Source organism: Panthera pardus, unplaced genomic scaffold (assembly GCF_024362965.1).
Source record: "Panthera pardus isolate Hobbes unplaced genomic scaffold, ASM2436296v1 HiC_scaffold_8, whole genome shotgun sequence".
In the NCBI taxonomy this organism is placed as follows: domain Eukaryota; kingdom Metazoa; phylum Chordata; class Mammalia; order Carnivora; family Felidae; genus Panthera; species Panthera pardus.
The window spans coordinates 13,854,716-13,875,532 of record NW_026527013.1 but is presented as its reverse complement, the minus strand read 5'-3'; the positions used below and the strand labels follow the sequence as shown (position 1 = coordinate 13,875,532).

At 59.4% G+C, this 20,817-nt stretch overlaps 2 protein-coding genes and 1 long non-coding RNA gene across 4 annotated transcripts in view; 2 read left to right on the top strand and 1 right to left on the bottom strand.

The window, feature by feature from the left end:
- Positions 1 to 14,360, top strand: part of ELL (elongation factor for RNA polymerase II) — a 77,097-nt gene extending 62,737 nt beyond the window's left edge. The window contains exons 7-12 of the mRNA XM_019416376.2: positions 4,824 to 4,920; positions 6,063 to 6,537; positions 9,542 to 9,608; positions 9,856 to 10,027; positions 11,320 to 11,364; positions 12,058 to 14,360. Of these exons, the coding sequence (XP_019271921.2) occupies positions 4,824 to 4,920; positions 6,063 to 6,537; positions 9,542 to 9,608; positions 9,856 to 10,027; positions 11,320 to 11,364; positions 12,058 to 12,174 (973 nt within the window). The 3' untranslated portion in view covers positions 12,175 to 14,360. The remainder of the gene's footprint in view (positions 1 to 4,823; positions 4,921 to 6,062; positions 6,538 to 9,541; positions 9,609 to 9,855; positions 10,028 to 11,319; positions 11,365 to 12,057) is intronic.
- Positions 14,361 to 14,619: 259 nt separating this feature from the next.
- Positions 14,620 to 20,716, top strand: ISYNA1 (inositol-3-phosphate synthase 1). Of its 2 annotated transcripts, none has more exons than XM_053897968.1 (11): positions 14,620 to 14,921; positions 17,697 to 17,825; positions 17,969 to 18,130; positions 18,409 to 18,541; positions 18,655 to 18,848; positions 19,042 to 19,191; positions 19,277 to 19,492; positions 19,603 to 19,767; positions 19,864 to 19,977; positions 20,063 to 20,280; positions 20,406 to 20,716. In XM_053897968.1, the coding sequence occupies exons 1-11, from the start codon at positions 14,757 to 14,759 to the stop codon at positions 20,605 to 20,607; spliced, it is 1,848 nt and encodes a 615-aa protein (XP_053753943.1). In that variant the 5' UTR covers positions 14,620 to 14,756; the 3' UTR covers positions 20,608 to 20,716. The 2 variants fall into 2 exon arrangements, with proteins under 2 accessions (XP_053753943.1, XP_053753944.1); XM_053897969.1 differs by lacking the exon at positions 14,620 to 14,921 and adding an exon at positions 17,492 to 17,594.
- Positions 14,771 to 17,362, bottom strand: LOC128775645 (uncharacterized). The gene is made up of 2 exons (XR_008420530.1): positions 17,050 to 17,362; positions 14,771 to 16,351 (listed from the first exon to the last, which is right to left on the bottom strand). It is a non-coding gene; the product is annotated as an uncharacterized LOC128775645 (long non-coding RNA).
- Positions 20,717 to 20,817: the final 101 nt, after the last annotated feature.

The window sequence follows — 20,817 nt, the reverse complement described above, 5'->3', positions numbered from 1 at the left end:
GCGTGGCCTGGCAGGTGCTCTGGGGCGAGTGTCTCTGCTCTCACAGCCTGAAAACTCCCTTCATCCTTCTTCCCACCCTGTGTGTGCTCCTGGAAAGGCTTCCTGTGCCCCTCCGGCAACCTCCCTTTATGTGAGGCAGGGGGCGGGGAGGGGGAGGGGGTGGGGGTGTCAGAGGTACGGGGGGAGGGTTGTGCTCCATAAACTGTCCACTTCCGCATCTTCCCCATTGCACGTCGCTCTCTCTTTTCAGCTCCTCCCATCCCTCCCTTTTGCCAATCGTTTCTAGTTCCCACTGGTCTTTGGTCTGGTTTTTTGTAGCATCACATTCTCATTCCGTGGGAGTGATGTTTTTATTTAAAAATTTTTCATTGTTGAAATATGGTTGACATACGGTGTTACATTAGATTGGAGTCTGCAGCATAATGATATGACAGTTCTGTACATTTTTCGGTGCTCCCCAGTAAGTGCAGTGTGGTCACCGCCTGCAACCCTGTGAGACTGTTACAGTGTTACTGACTGTGTTCCCCATGCCGTACTTTTTTGCCTGTTCCGGTGACTTAATTATTTTATAACTGGAAGTTTGTATCTCTTAATTCCCTTCACCTCTTTCTCCCCTCCTCCATGCCCCTCCTCTCTGGCAGCCACCGGTTTGTTCTCTGCATTTATGAGTCTGTTTCTCTTTTTATTTGTGTGTTCATTTTATATATTTATTTATTTATTTATTTATTTATTTATTTATTTAATCTTATGTTTTAGATTCCACATATAAGTGGAAATAATATGCTGTTTGTCTAACTTATTTCACTTAGCATAATACCTTCTCGGTCCATCCACATTGTTGCAGACAGTGAGGTCCCATCCTTTTTTATGGCTGAGTAACATTCCGTTGTTTTTTATCTTCCACATCTTTTTAATCTGTTCATCTGTTCGCGGCCACTTAGGTTGCTTTCATATCTTGGCTATTGTAAATAATGCTTCGGTCAACTTAGGGGAGCTTGTGTATTTTTGATTCGTTTGTTTGTTTCCTTTGTATAAGTACCCAGTAGTGCTATTGCTAATTGCCTGGTAGTTCCATTTTTAAATTTGGGGGGGGGGACCTCCATACTGTTTTCCACGGTGGCTATACCAGTTGGCATTACTCCCAACAGTGCAGGAGGGTTCCCTTTTCTCCCCATCCTCACCAGCACTCTTTTCTTGTCTTTTTGATACTAGCCGTTCCGACAGGTGTGAAGTGATATCTCATGGTTTTGATTTGCATTTCCCTGATGACTAGTGATGTTGAATATCTTTTCCTGTAGCTGTTGGCCATCTGTAGGTCTGTGGGAAAATATCTGTTCAGATTTTCTGCCCTTTTTAAAGTCAGATTATTTGTGGGGTGGTTTTTTTTTTTTTTTTTTTTTTGGTGTTGAGTTGTGTGAGTTCTTTATATGTTTTGGGTATTAATCCCCTAGCAGATATATAATTTGCAAATATCTTTTCCTGTTCGGTAGGTTGTCGTTTTGTTTTGTCGATGTCGCTTTGCCGTGCAAAAGCTTTTTATTTTGATGAAGTCCCAGTTGTTTGTGCTTTTCTTCCCCCTGCCTGAGGAGATGCATCCAACAGATATGTTGCTAAACTCAATGTACAAGAGATTACTGTCTGTGTTTTCTTTTTAGGAGTTTTATGGTTTCAGGTCTCACATTTAGGTCTTTAATCCATTTTGAGTTTATTTTTGTGTATGATGTAAGCAGGTGATCCGGTTTCATCCTTTGGCATATAGGTGTCCAGTTTTCCCAATAGCATTTATTGAAGAGGCTGTCTTTTCCCTGTTGGATATTCTTGCCTCCCTTGTCATGGATTAATTGACCATATAAGCGTGAGTTTACTTACGGGCTCTCTATTCTGTTCCATTGATCTATGTGTCAATTTTTTTTGTGCTAGTATTATGCTATTTTGATTATTATAGCTTTATATTGTGTCTTTTTTTTAATTTTTTAAATGTTTATTTATTTTTGAGAGACATACAAGGTGTGAGTGGGGGAGAGGCAGAGAGAGAGACACAGAATCTGAAGCAGGCTCCAGGCTCCGAGCTGTCAGCACAGAGCCCGACGCGGGGCTCAAACCCACGAGCTGTGGGATCATGACCTGAGCCGAAGTCGGACGTTCAACCGACTGAGCCACCCAGGCACCCCTATACTGTATCTTGAAACACGGGATTGATGCCTCCAGCTTTGTTCTTTCTCACAATTCAGTGGCATTAATTATATCCACAACATTGTACAACTACTACCTCTAGCTGGTTCCAGAACATGTCCCCAGAAATGGAACCCCACATTAGCAGATACTCCCATCGCCCTCCCCCAGCCCCTGGTAACCACTGATCTGCTTTCTGTGTCTTTGGATTTGCCTGTTCTGTCTGGACGTTTCATACAAACGGGATCATACACCACATGGCCTTTTCTGACTGGCTGCTTTTACTCTGTAACGTTTTTTAAGGTTCCTATAGATTGTAACACGTGGCAGAGCCTTGTTCCTTGTTGTGGCTCAGTAATATTCTCTCGTGTGTGGTTATACACCACAGCTGTCTATTCATTCATCTGCTGCTGGACCCTCGGGTCATCTCTTTCTCTTGGTGATCGTGGGTGGCGCTCCTGTGAACATTTGTGTCAGAGGATGTGTATGGACAAAGAGTCTCAGTCCTCTCAGGTGAGGAAGGAGGAGTGGAGTTGAGGTTTCGAAAAACTGCCAGACTTTTCTCCGCAACAGCCGCACCGTTTTACGTTCCCACCAACAATGCACAGAAAGCTTCCAGTTTCTTCACATCCTCACCAGTACTTGCTTTTTTTCCCCCATTTTCTGGTTTTTTGTTCTGTTTGGGTTTTTGTTTTTAATTCTAGCCCTCTTATGGATGTGAGGTAATATCTCCTTGTGGTTTTGATTTGCATTTTCGTGACGACTAATGGTGTTGAGCACTTTTTCATGTGCTTCTTGGCCATTTGTGTATCTTCTTTGGAGAAATGTCTATTCTCGTTTGGAGAATGACCAATGTCTATTCTCGTTTGGAGAAATGTCTATTTGGAGTCCTTTGTCTTTCTGAGGATACTAAGGCTGGTGTTTCTGTTGTGGATTTAAAATTTTCATCTGCTTATAGAGTCTCTCTTCCCTTTGAAATGCATTTTCTTGTCTCTCTCACATTTGTTACCTGGAGGCCCGGGTGCAGGCCTTCAAGACTTTCCTCTGAGCGGCTTCACCTCCTCAGGAGGGCTGCTGAGGTTTCTCTGAAGCCCCACGGGCCCCTCTCTTTCCTCCTCTCCCGAGGCCACACGTCTGTCCATCTTGTTGTCCAGTGTGGCTTGAGCAGCCTCCTGGCCTCCCAGAGAAGGCCTGGGCTCCTTCACTCCTCAGCATACTGTGGGGTCTTTCCCCGCAGTGGACCAGGATCCAGAGCAGAGAGCGCACAGCCCTGCAGGAGCCCCTTCTCTGCGGTCTCTGAGGCTCTGACCCCCAGGCCCGTGGGGTCCTGTGGCCTGGGACCCCGTTTTCTTGGCTCCTATAAGATAGTCACCACCTCTGCTTTCTGCATTAGACCGTGCTGCTGTCTTTCCCCTCTTTCGTGCCTTTTTAACGGAGGCTGGAAAGAGTGCATGTGAATGCCTCCGGTTGCTTCCTTGTGGCCCGGACAGCAGACTGGCAGTACCCCTTGTGGCCACACGGACTGTTTTACCCTGGTGCGTGCTTGCGTGTTGCAGGCCCTTTTCCTGTGGCTCTCCTTGCATTTGGAGCCACCGTGGAGGGGACAGCAGCAGTGGTCTGTAATGTGGCCATCGGTCAAGGAGTTGTGCTCTGCTTGTCAGTGCTCAAGAGCAGTGCAGACGACATGGTCCCCGTGGCAGACATTTGCAGGGCACTTGGAGGGCCCGCGGCACCACGCACAGCGCCGGGCTGGCGGCTGGGCTCCTGTGAGACTCGTAACCTCCGGGAATATGAGAGGCGGATTAGAGAGGGGCCTCAGGCCAGGGTCACTAGTAGGCCTTCTGTTTGCCCGTTGAGTGTCAGAGTTGTTTGGTCCCTGGCTGCACTGTTATGCTCAGGTACCCCTCCTGTGGATCGCTGGCTGCCCCTGTCGCCCTTGAGGAGATATTGTAATGTGGCTCCCAGGAAGGTGAGTCCTGAATCCGGGAGGACTTCCTGTCATGCCAGGTCATCTCAGTCCCCTTCTGCATTTTCTAAAGTTTCTGCAGTAAGCAGCATTATTAGGACGAATGATTTTTTTTTTTAATGTTTATTTTTGAGAGAGAGAGAGAGAGAGACACAGAATTTGAAGTAGGTTCCAGGCTCCGAGCTGTCAGCATAGAGCCCAACGCAGGGCTCGAACTCACAGACGGTGAGATCATGACCTGAGCCGAAGTCAGACGCTCAACTGACTGAGCCACCCAGGCGCCCTGAATGATTGTTTTTAAAAGGAGGGGGCCGGTGCTCCAGTTTACCCAGCTTCCACAGGGATGTGGCACAGACCTTGAATATCCGGTCAATTTTACTTGGGTCCCTGGTCTCCACAGTAACAGGTGTCTAGATGAGGGGGTGTCCACTGACCCTTCTGGGCACAGCAGGACACTGAGCGGGGTGGTCCTCTGGGCTATGGATGAACCCAGGTTGGACGTGCTCAAGCTGCTCTCTGCCTACCATGCCCTGATGTTCCCGGGTACTCGACCCCGTTCTGGTCCGCCAGGGCAGCTGGCCCCTCCCCAAATCACTGGGTGAGGGTGGGACAGCATGGTGTCCGTGGAAAGGCAGGTGGGCCTGGGTGTGCGGGGCCTTTCAACTACCCCACTTCTCCTTCATAGGAAGCTGTGCCAGCCACAGAGTGCAGGTGGCCTCCCCGGAGACCCTGCTGCCTCCAGTCCTCCCAGGGAACATGGAAGCTCGGCCTCGCCCCCTCAGGTAGGAGTGGCAGGCATGGGTGTTACCGCAGGTGGTGGTGGCAGTGGTGAGGGGGGAGGGCGGGGTAGGAGCCAGGGGGCCAGGCCGGACCTCAGTGTTCGGGTAGCCTGTTGGGCCCTTGGCTCAGGGCCGGGTGTGGAGTGAGCAGCTGCCTGGCTTCCCCCAGTCTGGGGACCCAGGCCCGGGCCCTTGGCGCAGTTCCCTCGAGTACTTGTGGGTGGATGGAGAACAGGCCACCGCGTTGCCCTAAGCCAGCAGGCATGGCAGGTGCACTTGCTTCTAAAAGCTGTCGCGAAGATTCTGTAAAATGGAGTGTGCTGGCTGCGGGCACAGGGCCCTGTGAGTGGTGGCTGCTGCTGATTTAATCAGTAGTCAGCAAGGGCACTCACATGTCCCTACCTGCATGCTCTGGCCCGTGAGTCCCTTGTCCCAGGTCCCTTATTTATCTCCCTTCTCTCCTTTGCCTTGGAGGCTCCCAGCCCGTGTCCAAGGCTCTGAAGCCTGCTTGTGGCGAGGTCAGGTCTCTGCGTGCCCTGGCTTTGGGGCCAAAATAGAGGGCTGAGGGCCCCATTGCACTGCTTCCCCCTGATCGCGGGCCTGCTGTCCACCATCTTTCTGTCTAGCTGCTTCCCTGGGTCTGGGCTGTCTGTGGTCCATCCCTGCCTCACGCGCCTCAGCCTTCTCACTTGTGAAATGGGGATGAGGCCTGCACATGTAGCAGGGTTGCCATGGGGATCCAAGGAGTCCTGGGGCTAGGGGGGTGGATATCCCAGCCGGTGGGGCTGCCCTGTATCCTTCGGACTTGATTCTGTCACCATCCGCCTCATCTAGGGAAGATGCTGGAAGCAGGGACGTTTCAGACCAGTCCCTAGAGGTGGCCTTTTTGAGTGCTTCAGCTGGCCAGTTCTGCTGATGCTGCTTCTCTGCTCCTACTCAGGGTGGGCCGAGCCTGCCTCAGCAAGGGCCTGGCTGTTTCTGTGTGCCCCCTTGTGGCCAGAGTGGGCCTTGCAGGTGGGCACCGGGTTTCCTAGGGCCTCGCTGCTGAGCTCAGGGTCAGCCTGTTGCTCCCCAGCCACTTCTCAAGGGACACCAGTGGTTCCAGACACAGTCTCCTTTCTAAAATTGTTTCCCTTCCTTTGTAGAAACGACCACAGCCTCCTGATTTCATCGATCCCCTGGCCAGCAAGAAACCCAGGATATCACATTTCACCCAGAGAGCTCAGCCTGCCATCAATGGGAAGCTGAGTGCACCCCATGGCCGCGAGGCCCTATTGCCTACCCCAGGCCCGCTGGCTGGCACGGATGCCCACCTGCCCCCGCGGTTGGAGCCCCCGAGGGCCCATGACCCCTTGGCTGACGTCAGCAATGACCTGGGCCACAGCGGCCGGGACTGTGATCACGGAGAAGTGGCCGCCCCGGCCCCGACTACGCGCCTCGGTTTGCCCCTGCTGACGGACTGTGCCCAGCCCAGCAGGCCCCATGGCGGCTCATCACGCAGCAAATCCAAGAAGAAGTCCAAGAAGCACAAAGATAAGGAGAGGGCAGCTGAGGACAGGCACCAGGCCCGGTTGCCAGACCACATGCCCAGCCCCCTTGGAGCCCCACCAGATGCCCCGGGTAGGTACCAGGAGACAGGCCTGGTGGTGGGAGACTGCAGGAGGACGTTGCCAGGAGCCTGAGCTCCCCACACCCGCCATTGCTCAGAGGGGGCTGTACCACCCCATGGACCCCCATATTGGCACACCCTGCACATTCAACCCCTTTGCACCCTGTGTTCTTGTACGAGGTCGTGAGTGCCCCAGTGGTCTTGGCCTTGGAGGCTTCTGCAGTCCTGCTGTGTGCCAGGCTGGTGCTGGGTGCACAGAACCCGACCGAGCTGAGGCCCATGGAGGCAAACAACGCACCCGGAGAGGAGCTAGTTCCAGGCTACAGCTCTGGCTGCAGGGAGGTCCCAGACACTGAAAGGGGGGAGCAGGGTGGGGCTGGGGTTCAGGGAAGGCAGTGGGGCGGCACGTGGGCCGCCGCAGGCCTTGTGTAGCCTGCTGACTAGTGAATATTTCAGCCTGTGGAGACTGGGTTTGGGAAGCTGTCCATAGAACAGCAGGCAGTAGGAGTCAGAATGAGGTCATGTAGCAGGTGAGGAAGCCGAAGTCGAGAAAGCTGGGATCACAGCAGCAGGTGCAAGGCTGGCTGGAGAGAGAGCGGGAGAACCTTTGTGGGGCCCAGAGATACTGGGAAGGTGTATGGACAGGCCAGGCTTGGGGTGGGAGTGGGGGTCTTCACCCCCGGAGCTTGGGTCACCTTGAGTTCACGGCCCTAGGCGCCCGAGCTGAGCACCCCACGTGGCTGTTAACAGAATCAGCATGATGTGGCCACAGAGACGCAGCTGCACCTGCCCCCTGCAGGCAGTCTCACGCTGTGTGACTTTCTGCCGCTCTCAGATTATGTGTCCAGAAAGGATCCGAGCAGGAGGCATTCCTGGGACAAGGGTGGAGCTGCATTCTCCTTATTTTTAATGAGTTGTTCAACTGCTCTCTAGAAAGGCCTTTGCCGGCCCCTCCCTTGAGGTGAGACCTAGTTCCCTTGAGCCTGTCCTGCCTGGGGAGATAAACCCTGAGCAGGCCCAGCCAGTCAGCACTTCCTGTCCCAAACGGTGAACGCAAGACCCCATGTGCCCCTGGAAGGGCCCTGGGAAGGAGGAATACCATGGGGTGGGCCCCACACGTGAGACTCAAGTGGCTTCAGGTCCCGCCCAGGACACAGTGGCCTAGGTAGCTTGTCCCCGGATTAAAGTGAGAAAGTGAGGTTTGGAACCGGGCAAACCAGGGAGTAAGATGGCCCGAGGGAAGGCGTAAGGACAGCTGAGGCACTGGGAGCTGTGCCTTAGGCTGGGTGACTATCTTCATCTGCGTCTCGCAGGTGCCTCGAATGGTAACAAAACGGTTGGGCACAGAGACCCCCCCGTCCTGCTCCGAGGCTCCTTCTGGGATAGAGTATGTGCTCTGCCTGTGCAGGCAGCCGTACAAGCAGGAAACAGCCACCTTGGTTCTTTGTGCACCCTGCCTCTGCTTCAGACTCACTGGAGAAGGTTCCAGGTCAGCATGTGAGGAAGCTTTCTCGCTCTCGTGTTCCACACGGGAGGCACAGGCATTGATTTAACCCACTCCTCTGTGCGGTACTGTCCCAGTCCTGCGCCACGATTGCCTCTGACCCCGACAGATGCAGCATCTGCCGGGCAGATGGCTCTTCTTAGCCACCCCTGTCCTGATGCCACCTTGGGCCCATAGCCCCAACTCGTGCCTGTGCTGCAGGTGCACTCCTGGGTCCTACGCCCATCCTTGTGTCTGCCCCCCACTCTTGCTCGGTCCCTGGACCCCTGCTGTTGCTTCAGGGTACCTTCCTGGGCAGGCTGGTGTACTAGGTGTGGGGGTTGGGCACAGCCAGGCCGAGCTCAGGAGGCCCACTGACCTCTGAGGGGTCGGATGGGGAGTCCCTCTCACAGGGGAACCCAGGCATGGGGGAGGCATAGGAGAAGCTGGTAGAAGGGACAATGGTGGGGGCAGCTGTGGGGGGTTCCCTGTAGGCCCGGGGCACACGGTGGGAATCAGCTCGGCTAGTGAAGGGGGGTGGCTGAGTGAGGACGATGCACAGAGAGTGCTCCAGTAGGAGTAGGGCCTCTAAGTTTTGCTCAGGCCAGACCCCAGAGGTGTCTCAGGTGGTAGGTGAATCTGACCCTGAGCCTTGGTTTCTCCATTTGTTCTCTCACCTGAAGATCTCAGGAAGGTTAAATGAGGCAATGCTGACTGGGCCCACACATGGCAGAACACTCTGGAAGGCGTACCTTATGCAAAGCGTGGGTCGCGGAAGCACGGACTAAACTTACATGTGTGTTCATCGGGCCACGGCCCCGAGAGGGGGGAGAGGTGTGCTCCATGGTGGGAATCATTCCCTGGAGCCCAGGGATTCCCAGGTGGGCTGCTTTCCAGTCAGAGGGACACACAGTGGGTACTGCATGGTGACAGATGTCTTCCGTGCTGAGAAAAAAGGCTGCCTGAAAGAAGCCCCCCCCCCCCCCCCCCACCGGGAAATCTGCTAGATGGTAGTTTTGGTCTACTCTGCCCCCAAGAGCCGCGGACAGTCCCGTGTCCTCCAGCTCCTCCTAGTGGATGGCCTGGGATGCGGGCAGGAACAAGGTGGCCATCATTCTTCGTCCTGCAGGGCCAGAGACCTTGGACAAGGGCGTTGCTTCTTTTCAGAGTAGCGGTCTTTTACATGCAGTCAGCAGAGGTAGCAAGGTCTCTGGATCGGTCAAGCTCTGAACAAGTGGCCCGTGCGTTGGCCCTGTCGTTAACGCGTCCTTTCTGCTGCTTGCCGGAAACGTGCACGCGGCACGCCAGGGCCCCCTGCACTTTGCACGACTGTGGTCCAGGGACGCACACTTGGCTCGGCTGCGGCGCTTCTGGGTCCAGTGAGGCCCCCGAGGTGTCGCTTGCCCAGCCCTCACACTCCCTCTGCCCTTCCTGACCCCCCTTCTGCTATCCTTCCACGTCCTCCGGACCACAGAGCTTGGTGCGGGTCTCGGTGTGGACTCAGAAGGTACGCATTTGCTCTTCCTTCGTAGGTTTAAATGGGGCCTGCAACAGCTCGAGCGTTCCCACGTCAACCTCAGAGACCCCCGACTACTTGCTGTGAGTACTTCCCTGGTTGGCCCCCCCCTCCCCGCCCCACGCTCTCCCCCGCACCGCAAGTTAGCGGAGGTAGGATCCGACTGCATGTTGCTGTGTGGGAGTTCTAGGACCAGGCTCCCGCTCGAGCCAGGAAATCACCCACGAGGTGGGGGCTGGTGGGGGGCGGGGCGCGGGCGGCCACGGGCACCCCAGCCTCTCTCCGCAGCAGCCCCCTGGGCCCTGCTGGCCCCTCTCTCCCTCTCCCCAGGAAATATGCCACCATTTCCTCCTCGGAGCAGCGCCAGAGCTACAAGAACGACTTTAACGCGGAGTACAGCGAGTACCGCGACCTGCACGCGCGCATCGAGCAGATCACACGGCGCTTCACGCAGCTGGACGCCCAGCTCCGGCAGTTGTCCCAGGGCTCCGAGGAATACGAGGTGGACACCCCCCTCCCCCGCCACCGTCCACCGCACTCACAGACAGACTCTGGGCTGGGGGCCCGGCCCACCTCCGGCCCACCCCGGGCGCCGCACACCGGCCCCCCGTGCTCTGCACCCGACCTGGTGAGACGGGCCTGTTTCTCATGGGTGCAGCCACACCCGAGGCCTCCAGCCCTAGCCATGGCCCCCGAGCCTGGCCTCTACCCCTCCCAGGGGAGGAGGGCCGCCGCGTCTGCCGGTGTTTCTCCCTGTCGCGCCTGGCGGTCAGCTGCCCCTTGCTGCTCTTGTGATTCAGGCCCATCCCCGGGGCTCGGCCGTGGAAGTCCGCGGGCCGTCGGGCCAAGTTTGGCCTCCTCTGCGATGGGGACGGTGGAGGCTGATTCCGCAGGTGGGAGGTGACCTGTTAGGGCAGGGGTGGCATCTGGAGCCCCGCACAGAGCGGTGGGTCGGATCACTGGGTCCCCCTGCAAGAGCCCCTGGGGTCCTCTCTGCGGCTCACAGCCCACCCGTGCTCTCAGAGCCACAGGGGGAGGGGCTGGAGGGTTCCTGTGGCCCCCTGCCCGTCTTAGGACTCCCTCACCCTCTGATCAAAGGCACGCGGGCTCCCCGAGCTGACCGTGTTGGAGCTCACCGGTGGGGGGTCGGAGGGGGCTCTACCCTTGGTCAGCAGCCCTGGGACTCCAGCCTCCCCTCGTGACACCTCTCGGAGCTAGTTATCTGATTGATCGGGTGTTGAGGTCCGTCTCCCCTCGTGGGAGCCACCTTGGCTTCCGGACAAAACCAGCTCGTAATTGGAGGCACGACCGGGGTTCTGAGGGTCTGGGATACATGAGTCCCTGGGGTCTCTCTCTCTCTCTTCCCTCCTGCAGCCCCCACGTGGACATTCCCCCAGTAGCTCCCTGCACCCTCGGATGGTTGGCCTTGAACAGAGGACAGGCCAACTGGGTGTGAGGGAAGGAGGCCACCCAGCCTGCTCTTTGCCTCCTCCCTCCCACGGTTCTGACCGGCCCCTCCCGCTGTGCTGCCCATCATGCTGGTCCCTGAGGCTGGGCCCCTGCCTCTCTCTCCCCTGGCCCAACATCCTCCCCCCACCTCCTGCCTTGTTCATCTCCCCTCCCCACCCCTCGGCCTGCCTCTCTTTACTTTGGTCAGCTTCCCTCACGCCATGCTGAGGCTATTGTCTCAAGGCAGGTGGTGACTGTGCAGGTCACAGGTTATCAGGGAGAAGGGGTCACTCAGTTGGGGTTTCCTGCAGCCAGGGTCATTGTTCGCTTTCTTTTGTTTTCCAGACTACTCGCGGGCAGATTTTGCAGGAATATCGAAAAATCAAAAAGGTAAGTATCTACCCTTTGTGGGCTTGGGGAGGGGGTCAGACGAAGCTGGCTTAAGGTGAGCAGCACTAGAGTCCGGGAGAGGACGGAAAGGGGATGGGCCTTGGCTAGGCTGGAGTCTTGGGTCCTCAGGGCAGTCCCTGCCCCCATTGACAGCTAAGAAGCTCAGCCCGTCCCTCCCTGGGCACCCCAGCACCCTCCAGCTCTCCCACTGCTTCGTGGGTGCAGCCCCCAGGCTCTTTCCGGCTCCCTCCAAGGTCAAGGGAGGAGCCGAAGCTTCCCGCCCCCAGCTGCTAGTCTGGCAGGAATGCCTAGTCAGGGCTCTGTCGGTTCTTACTCCTCAAGGCCACGAGCTGTGGCTTCACCATGTGTGTGCCCCCGTGTGCCAGGGTGTTTCTCTGCCAGCCAGGTCCCAGCCCAGGAAGGAGACTTTGTGACAGTCTTGCCTCTGACCCTCATCCTGGCAGTGACCGTGTTTCCCAGGATGGGGCTTGGGGGCGGGGGAGGGAGGGACACCAGCCCAGGGCTCTGGCCCAAGGTAGAGCAAGGGTCCCTGTCATTGCTTGGTGGGCACTGGCCTGCAAGTAGGCGGAGTGGGAGCCCGAGGCGACCAGCAGGCTGGCCTGCTTCACACAGGGCACGCTCTGGGGTGGCGGCTGCAGGATGTGGCTCAGCCCTGCCGCTGCTCTCTTGCAGACCAACACCAACTACAGCCAGGAGAAGCACCGCTGCGAGTACCTGCACAGCAAGCTGGCCCACATCAAGAGGCTCATCGCCGAGTACGACCAGCGACAGCTGCAGGCCTGGCCCTAGCCTGAGGCCACGGGGCTGGTGGTCCGGGCCGGCTCCCCACGCCGGGCCAACCCTCCTGGATGGTGGGGGAGCTGGGGGCGGGGGGGGTGGGGGTGGGGAGTTCCAGAGCGGAAAAAAAGAGATTTATTTAAACAAATAAACACGAGGAAGACACGTTCATCTGAGCCAGCAACGCCGGCTTTCGGGGGAGCCCCTGCAGACCTGGTGCCCACAGGTCACAGATCCAGGTGCGGGGGCCGGCGTCTCATCCCACTCCCCCGGCCCCCCCCCCCCACCTCCTGAGGAGCCCCCACCTCTTCTCCGGCCCACAGCCCAAGGGGCTTGAGCTTCCCCCTCCCCGAAAGACTCCAAGGCCAGCCTGCCTGCCTTTTCTAGTTTTATACAAAGACAGCCACTTTTAGCTACTGCTTATGAGACTTCAGTCTATTTTTGTATGAGAGAGAAAGCATCTTTTCTAAACCTGTGCCTCCCCTCCTTGGACACCAGGGTCTAGGTGCCGCCCTGTGTCCTTTCTGCAGTATTACAGATGCCATCTGAAAGTCGAGAGTTGCTCCTGAGGGCTGAGGAGAGAACCAAGGAGGGGGCGGTGGGCAGGGGCGGGGGTGCAGCTGATGCCCACGTTTGGCTGTGCTCCCGCCCCGGGCCCTCCCTACAGCCCCGGGCCTCTCCCGGCCCAGGCCCGGACGGGGTCTCTGCTCTAAGGGGGTAGAGGCCCGCCCAGGTCTATTTCGAGAACTCCAGCTGGCCCCAGAGCAGCTGCTGAGAGCCGGAGGGGCAGAGCGGCTCTCGGCCCACCAGGCCTGCCCTGCTATTTCAGGCCCTCAGCTGTAGGGGGTCACTGGGGGTTTTCTGTGCTACGAGCTCACACTGCAACAACAGTGTCGGATTTTCTTTTATTACGTTCTCGATTTCCCCCTTTGCTGCTGCTTTTCTTTTCGCGCTGAGACCGTGTGGTCTCCATGCTGTTGACCTCACTCCATCCCTCAGTCCACTTGTGGGTCTTGGGGTCATCTTAGCAGAGTCACCGCAGGGTTTATACTCAGGGAGGGGCTGGGGGGGGGGGTTGATGGGGTCCGGGGACCCCCTGAGAGTGAGCTCAGAAAACGTGCCCTGTCCGCCCACTCTGGGCGGGGGGCGTGGGATCCATGGACACCATCATTGCTGCTTAGTAGCTGTGCCTAGTCTAGTGTCCCCCAGTGTTGGGGGACCACATGTATGTGTGTGTACGTGTGTGTGAGGGCCCCGCCGGGGTGCAGTGGGGACGGAGGCGTGTGTTCACATTCAGGGCCGCACTCGGCGAAGCCACAACCAGGGAAGGCAGACGGAGAGGCTGCAACCTGGAGCCTGGGGTCATGCGCTGGGTGGGTGGGGGGTGCTGTCGCCAACAGTGATGAGGCAGGGAGAGCAGAAATGCTCACGCAGAAAAATGTCTATTTTTCCAAGCCACGGGGACGTCTCCTAATGGTTTCCCAAAGAGCAGGCGCCCTCACGGAGGCACCGGCAGCGTGCCTGCCCCACCCAAGGCTCCTTTCTTGGGACCCCTGGGACGCCCCGAGCACCGAGGGAACTGACCCTTCATGTTTCAGTGGTTGTTTTGTTTTTTTTCATTTGGGATGGAGTGGGATAAGGGTTGAGCAGGCTCCAGGGACCCCCCCGAGTTCTGCAGACAGCCGCGTTGTACGCGTAGACTGTCCTCAGCCGGACGCACGGACCCGGGTGAAAAGGGATTATTTAAGGAGGCTGCAGCCCGCGGGGCTGACCCGGCCCTCTGCCCTGGGAACCGGTTCAAGGGACTCTCAGTTGAATTTCCTTTTTGTTGTTGGCTTTTTGTTGTTTTTTGTTGTTGTTGTTGTTTTTCTCCTTTTAAGGAATTATGAAGCTAAGAAAAAGTTTTGTGCTTTGGGGGTTGATGGACAAAAGTTCTAGCTGATTAAATATGGTCTAACTTATTGATACTGTGTTTTGCACCCCCTTTTTAATATTGTACTGTGGAGAAAAACTATTTTGAGCCATGGAGTTGGTGTTTACAAGAACTTTTCACTTTTGCCAAAATGTTACGATTGAAAGGCATCCGCGTCTTCAGTTTCCTAATATTTTCTTAAAAGATCTAGTGTCCTTTTTGTACACTAAACAGGTGAATGCTGATTTTTTTTCAACCTACAATAAATTTCACTGAACCGAACCTAGCAGCCCGGAGTGCCTGGGTGCGTTTGTGTCTGTCACAGCCAGGGGCCTCCTGGGCCCCTGTGGGGGAGGGCTGGGGTCAGGACTAGACTTGGCCGGCCCCGGAGTAGCCATGGTGACGAGCACACGTGGGGGTGAGGCCGGCAGGTGGAGGCTGACCCAGCGAGGTGATGGGCCCTGCAGGTGCCAAGGCACGAGGCCAGACCACTTGGTCACAGGCAGGAGAGGAATGGACACTGGGGATGTGGGGGCAGCGGGGAGCCAGGGTGGGTGTATGAGCAGGGCCATGTCCCCGGGTGTGGAGAGGGTAGACCAGGCCCAGCAGAGGCCTCCCGAAGTGCCAGAGCCCCCAGGAGCAGGGATGGCGTGGGGCCCGGGGAGCACCCACGTTTGGGGAAATGATGAAAACGGCGGTGACGGCACTATTTTATTGTTTCTCCCAACTAGGCCGGCTCGCTGGGGCCGCCCCTGTGCCCATGATGGGGATGGGGACGCTGAGGCCCAGTGGAATCCCACAGGCCCGGGATGCCAGCAGGGATGGCTGTCCTTGTCCCATGTTCCAGGTGAGGAGCTGAAGGCAAGGCAGGGGTCAGGGTCCTGTTCTTGAAGGACGTGGTGCGGGTGGGTGTTTATCTTAGGAAGGAAAAATAGATAAAGAGTAAGACTGGGATTAAAGGGGTCCAGGGGTCAGGGGCTGTGGGCCTTAGCCTCTGGGACAGCCCTGCTGGCCAGCAGCCTTGGTCCGAGTTCTAAGGTGGCCTGGGAATCCAAGGGGCGCAGGAGACAAGGTCAAGCAGGCCCTGTGGGTCAGAGTGTACCCTGCTCCCCGGGCGGCCTGCCCGTACCGTTCTTCTTGGGGATAACATCTCTCTCCCCCACGGTCCGGAGTCCAGGGCCAGCGTCTGCCTCCTTCAACCCCGTCACGCCTCAGCTTCGCCTTGCCCACCCGACTCCCTAGGCCCTCCACCAGACTCCCCTGCAGCCCCCGTGCCTCCCAGGGTGGCCATCACCCCCGGCACCTCAGCGGCAGGCAGTCCCGTGACCATCCTTCCCGAGCCAAGGACGTCACAAGTCCAGCCCCCCAGCCCCAGAAGGGTCTTCCCAAGCTCACAATCTGTACCATGGCCGAGGGGCTAGGGGCCGCCCACCATTCCGGCCACTTGTTGGACGACATCCCCAGGTGTCATCTTGCCGCACTCCGATCCCACAGTCCCTCCTGTGCGCCGGGCTCCACCTGGGCACTGGCACTCGGTGGCTGAGACAGCCCTGCCCCTGCCCTCGAGAGCCCCACCGGGGTCCCCAGGTGGTCCCTGCGAGCACTGTACGGTGCCCATTTGTCTGCCAGGATTAGAAGCAGCCCGAGGCCACGTCCCTCCCAGCCCCCCACCCAGCCACCCCACTGCCCTTCCAGGGAGCCTGTCTGGGTCAGCTCTGCCCCCACCATCTTCCTGGCACCTCCCGCAGGCTGCCCAGTGAATGCTAGGGCTCCCCAGGCCTGGGGCTGGGGACCTCTCTGGTCTCTGCACACATTCCCAGGTCACTTGTCACTTGGAGGCACAAGCTCCCTCCAGTCCTCTGGCACCTACTGGATTTCAATTCTTGGAGCTGGCATCAGACCCCACAGGTTAAGGGCTCAGTCCCACGCAAGACCGCCCCGACCTCAGGCACCTGCCACAAGTCTCGGGCCACCCAAACTTCTGACCCACTGGCTATACATCAGGGGTTCCCTCGGCTCCCCCCCTTGGTTTGCCAGAATGGCTCACAGTGCTCAGGACAACACTCCCAACAGCCGGAGGAGGTAGATGGTGAAGGCAGGGAGCGAAGAATGGCACTGGGCTTCCATGCCTTCTCCAGATGTGCCACCGCCCATCATGTGGGCAGCACCGTCATGTGCTTCCCGAGCCCTCCTTGTTGGGTTTTTGCACAGGCTCCGTTATGTACATATGATGAAATCACTGGCCGTTGGTGACTGAACTCAATCGCCAGCCAGGAACTGGGGACGAAACCCAAATATTATACAATACGCCCTCCCTCCAGCCTCGAGGGTCTGCCCTTGTCCCCAGACCGCTTCTCTTCCCTCCCACCCGGCCACCTTTCCATCTGCCCCCGAACCCACTCCCCCAGGTTTTTGCCTGGGCAGTCCTTCATATCTCCCCATAAGAGATGTCCTCTTGTCTCAAGAACCTTGAAGCAACCACCTCCTCCAGGCAGCCTGCCCTTGCCAGACCCTATCTGTGAGTTGCCTCTGGCTAGGTAGGGGTGCCCCACTGTACTTCCGACGCCCCTACACTGGAGCCCCTTGAGGGCAAAGCCTGGAGCCAGAGTCTTGGAGCCCACAACCCCCAAGGCCAGGCCCTGACCATGTTTCCTGCGAACGTTCCCAACTATCCACCTTTTGGGTCAGCTCCAGTGGTGGAAACTTTCCAGCCGGAGGAGGCCGCTTGTTTTGGAAAGTTCCTGGGGGAGCCGCCCCCGCCCGCCCGCCGGGTTCCCACGCTCCCTTATCACTGGGTGCTAGGGGGGCGCCGTGCTGTGCCTGCCTAGCTCCTCCCCAGCTGACCTCGTTGGTCCTGCCCACCCCCTCCCTTCCGCTGCCCTCTCACCAAACACCGGCCCCCTCCAGCCTGGCCCTGCCAAGCCCTCCTGCCACAGGTAGGGAAATCGAGGCCTCGCAGCGCCCCCTACACGCACCTTGTGAGCCCTGTCGGGAGTGTCTTCTGCTCAGGAAGGGGGAGGCCCAGGCGGCCTAGGCTGAAGCAGTGTTTGGCTCGGGAGTCAAGAGTTCTGGCCTTAGTTTCCACTGCAGTATCTCGGACCCAGGTGCCCAGCCCCCCCTGCCCTGCTCCGGCTCCACCTTTTGCCTTGTGGCTGGGCCTGGCGCGCTCTCGCAACCATTATTGTCCTCTTTTGCAAAATGAGGCAAAGGGGCCGAGCGCCTTAAGCGACTGTGGTGCGAAGTGAATCCACGCGCTCCGTGCTCGGGCCGGGGTCTGTAGCCCACGTGGATGTCCTGCCGCGCCAGGCAGGGCGGGAATCCCAAGGGCGGTGATGGCTAAGGTCTCCCGGGGCCTTGAACCCGAATCTTAGGCAGACGCGCCCCTCCTCCCCGCGCGCCCCTCCTCCCTGGCGCGGGTGGGGTGAGGGGCGGGGCGTGGGCGGGGCCGCGGCTCTTTTCTCTGGAGTTCGCGCGCCCCGAGCCCTCGCCGTCCGCCACTGTCCGAGTTGACTCCGCGCCGGTGAGTGCGTCCCCGGGTTTGGTGCGGGCTCTCCGGGGACCGCAGTCGCCTCGGTCCGCCGGCTCCCGTGTCCCCGCTGACCTGCCCATCCGACGCCCCTAGCTCTCCGCGATGGAGGCCACAGCCGAGTTCGTGGTCGAAAGCCCCGACGTGGTCTACGGCCCTGACGCCATCGAGGCTCAGTACGAGTACCGGACAACGTGCGTCAGCCGCGAGGGCGGTGTCCTCAAGGTAGGCAGGGGACCAGGAGTTGTGGGGTGGGAGTGGGGGAACTAGGGAGCCAGGAGGGGACGGGAATGACCCAACGTCTGTGGGCCTGTCCCTGCAGTAAGAGGGGGGTGTGGCCCCAGACTCACTGCACCGCCCGTCCCCAGGTATACCCCACGTCCACGCGCTTCACCTTCCGGACCGTCCGGCAGGTGCCCCGGCTCGGGGTCATGCTCGTCGGCTGGGGTGGGAACAACGGCTCCACGCTCACCGCTGCCGTGCTGGCCAACCGGCTGCGCCTGTCCTGGCCCACGCGCACCGGCCGCAAGGTGGGGGGTCGGGTGGGGCTTGGCCTTGGCCGGAGTCGGTGCGGGAGGGAGAAGGGCCTCTAGGGGGCGGAGCTCTACGAAGGAGGGGGGGCCCTCAGGGGGAGGAGCCTAAGGTGCCGGCCGGCTCCCGTGGCGGGGGGAACCTCCAAACGGGGAGCCGCTTCTTCGGCTGAGGCGTCCAAAAGTAAGGCGGAGCTTGAGGATGCCGGGCGGGGCCCTGGCCGGCCAGCGGCCCACGCCACGCCCCACCTCACTCCGCCCCGCCTGCCGCCCCCCAGGAGGCCAACTACTACGGCTCGCTGACGCAGGCCGGCACCGTTAGCCTGGGCTTGGACGCCGAGGGCCAGGAGGTGTTCGTGCCCTTCAGCGCACTGCTGCCCATGGTGGCACCCGACGACCTCGTGTTCGACGGTGGGCGGGGCCCTAGGCAGGGGCGGGTGGGAGGCGGGGCCTGGAGGGGCCTAGGTTCCGGGCTGGGCTGAGCTTGGGGGTGTTAGCCTCCCACCCCGCACACCCCGCCGCAGGCTGGGACATATCATCCGTGAACCTGGCTGAGGCCATGCGGCGCGCGCAAGTATTGGATTGGGGACTGCAGGAGCAACTGTGGCCACACATGGAGTCCCTCCGCCCCCGGCCCTCTGTCTACATCCCCGAGTTCATCGCCGCTAACCAGAGTGCGCGTGCGGACAACCTCATACTTGGCACTCGCGCCCAGCAGGTGCAGACCCGCCCCAAGTCCTTTGTCCCTTGCCACTTGTTGCTCCCGCCGTTTGCCCCCACGTTCTCTATCCGTCTTTTGTCTTCACGCTCCCATCCTGAGGGTCCACACCTCACTCCGCACTTGGGCAACCGAGTCGCCCAGACCTCTCCAGATCGAGGGGCCTGTACAACCTCCTTCCCTCCCCGCCCAGTTGGAGCAGATCCGCAGGGACATCCGTGACTTCCGGTCCAGCGCTGGGCTCGACAAAGTCATCGTCCTGTGGACAGCGAACACGGAGCGCTTCTGCGAAGTGGTCCCAGGCCTCAACGACACTGCTGAGAACTTGCTGCGTACCATCCAGGTGGGGGTGCACACGGGGTTGGAGAGGGGCCAGGGCCGGAGCCCCAAAGAACCCCTCGGTGCTGACTGCCCGCCTACGTCCGCAGCTGGGCCTGGAGGTGTCGCCCTCCACTCTCTTCGCTGTGGCCAGCATCCTGGAGGGCTGTGCCTTCCTCAACGGGTCCCCGCAGAACACGCTGGTACCCGGGGCCCTCGAGCTTGCACGTCAGCGACGCGTCTTCGTGGGTGGAGACGACTTCAAGTCAGGACAGACCAAGGTCAAGTCCGTACTGGTGGACTTCCTTATCGGCTCCGGCCTCAAGGTGCGTGGGCCCCGGGGGTGCACGGCGCGGGAGGGGGTGCTTGGACCCTAGGCGCCGGGGTTGTGCGCTGCGGGGCCTGCAGCTGCCGCGGGGCCCCTTTTTCCCCGCAGACCATGTCCATCGTGAGCTACAACCACCTGGGCAACAACGACGGGCAGAACCTGTCGGCGCCGCCACAGTTCCGCTCCAAGGAGGTGTCCAAGAGCAGCGTGGTGGATGACATGGTGCAGAGCAACCCGGTGCTCTACGCACCCGGCGAGGAGCCCGACCACTGCGTGCGTGGGCCGCGGGCCGCTAGGGGGGTGGGGGGGGGGGGTGGGGCTCCCGGCCGAGGAGGGCGGGGACCCCTGTGACCTCGTGCTGCCCTCCAGGTGGTCATCAAGTACGTGCCGTACGTGGGCGACAGCAAGCGTGCGTTGGATGAGTACACGTCCGAGCTGATGCTGGGCGGCACCAACACGCTGGTGCTGCACAACACGTGCGAGGTGCGGGGCCCGCCGGCGCGGGAGGGGGGCTGCCCACCGGCCCCCCCCCCTACCTTCTGACCCCCCCTCCCCCCCGGCCCCACAGGACTCGCTTCTGGCCGCGCCCATCATGCTAGACCTGGTGCTGCTGACCGAACTGTGCCAGCGAGTGAGCTTCTGCACCGACGCCGACCCCGAGCCGCAGAGCTTCCACTCGGTGCTGTCGCTGCTCAGCTTCCTCTTCAAGGCGCCGCTAGTGCCCCCGGGCAGCCCGGTGGTCAACGCGCTCTTCCGCCAGCGCAGCTGCATCGAGAATATCCTCAGGTGCGCCCTGGCCTTGGGGCTCCCCGTCCCAGGCCCAAGTGGCCACAGGGATTCTAGGCATCGGAGGCCGCGGGGTCCACCGGCTGCGGAGTCCGGCCCCCGCTAACCCCCAGCCTTTTCCCCAGGGCCTGTGTGGGGCTCCCGCCACAGAACCACATGCTTCTGGAGCACAAGATGGAACGCCCCGGCCTCACGCGAGGGGGGCCCGTGGTCGCTGCCTGCCCTGTGCCTTGCAAGAAGGGACCGGCGCCAACTGCCCCCAACGGCTGTACGGGTGACGCCAACGGGCACTCGCAGGTTGAGGCACCCCAGATGCCCACCACTTAAGGCCATGGTCCTTCTTCTGCCCCCAAACTCCGGCCTCCATTGCCCCTCAGGACCCAACCTTTCCAAGACCCCTAAAGACAATAAAGCCAGTGCCACTACGGCCACAGCATCACCTGTGGGTTCTTGGCGCCTGCGACCTAATCCTAATCACCCCCACCCCCCCACTCTAGACCCCATTTCCCGTTTCTCACGTGGTAGACTCCAACCTAC

What these genes read in the sequence shown, in the direction of transcription:
- ISYNA1 (XM_053897968.1), top strand. Translation starts at nt 14,757, where the DNA reads ATGATGAAAACGGCGGTGACGGCACTATTTTATTGTTTCTCCCAACTA. An exon ending in GCGAGGAGCCCGACCACTGC is followed by an intron (nt 19,768 to 19,863) that starts GTGCGTGGGCCG and finishes GCTGCCCTCCAG; the next exon opens with GTGGTCATCAAGTACGTGCC. An exon ending in TGCTGCACAACACGTGCGAG is followed by an intron (nt 19,978 to 20,062) that starts GTGCGGGGCCCG and finishes CCGGCCCCACAG; the next exon opens with GACTCGCTTCTGGCCGCGCC.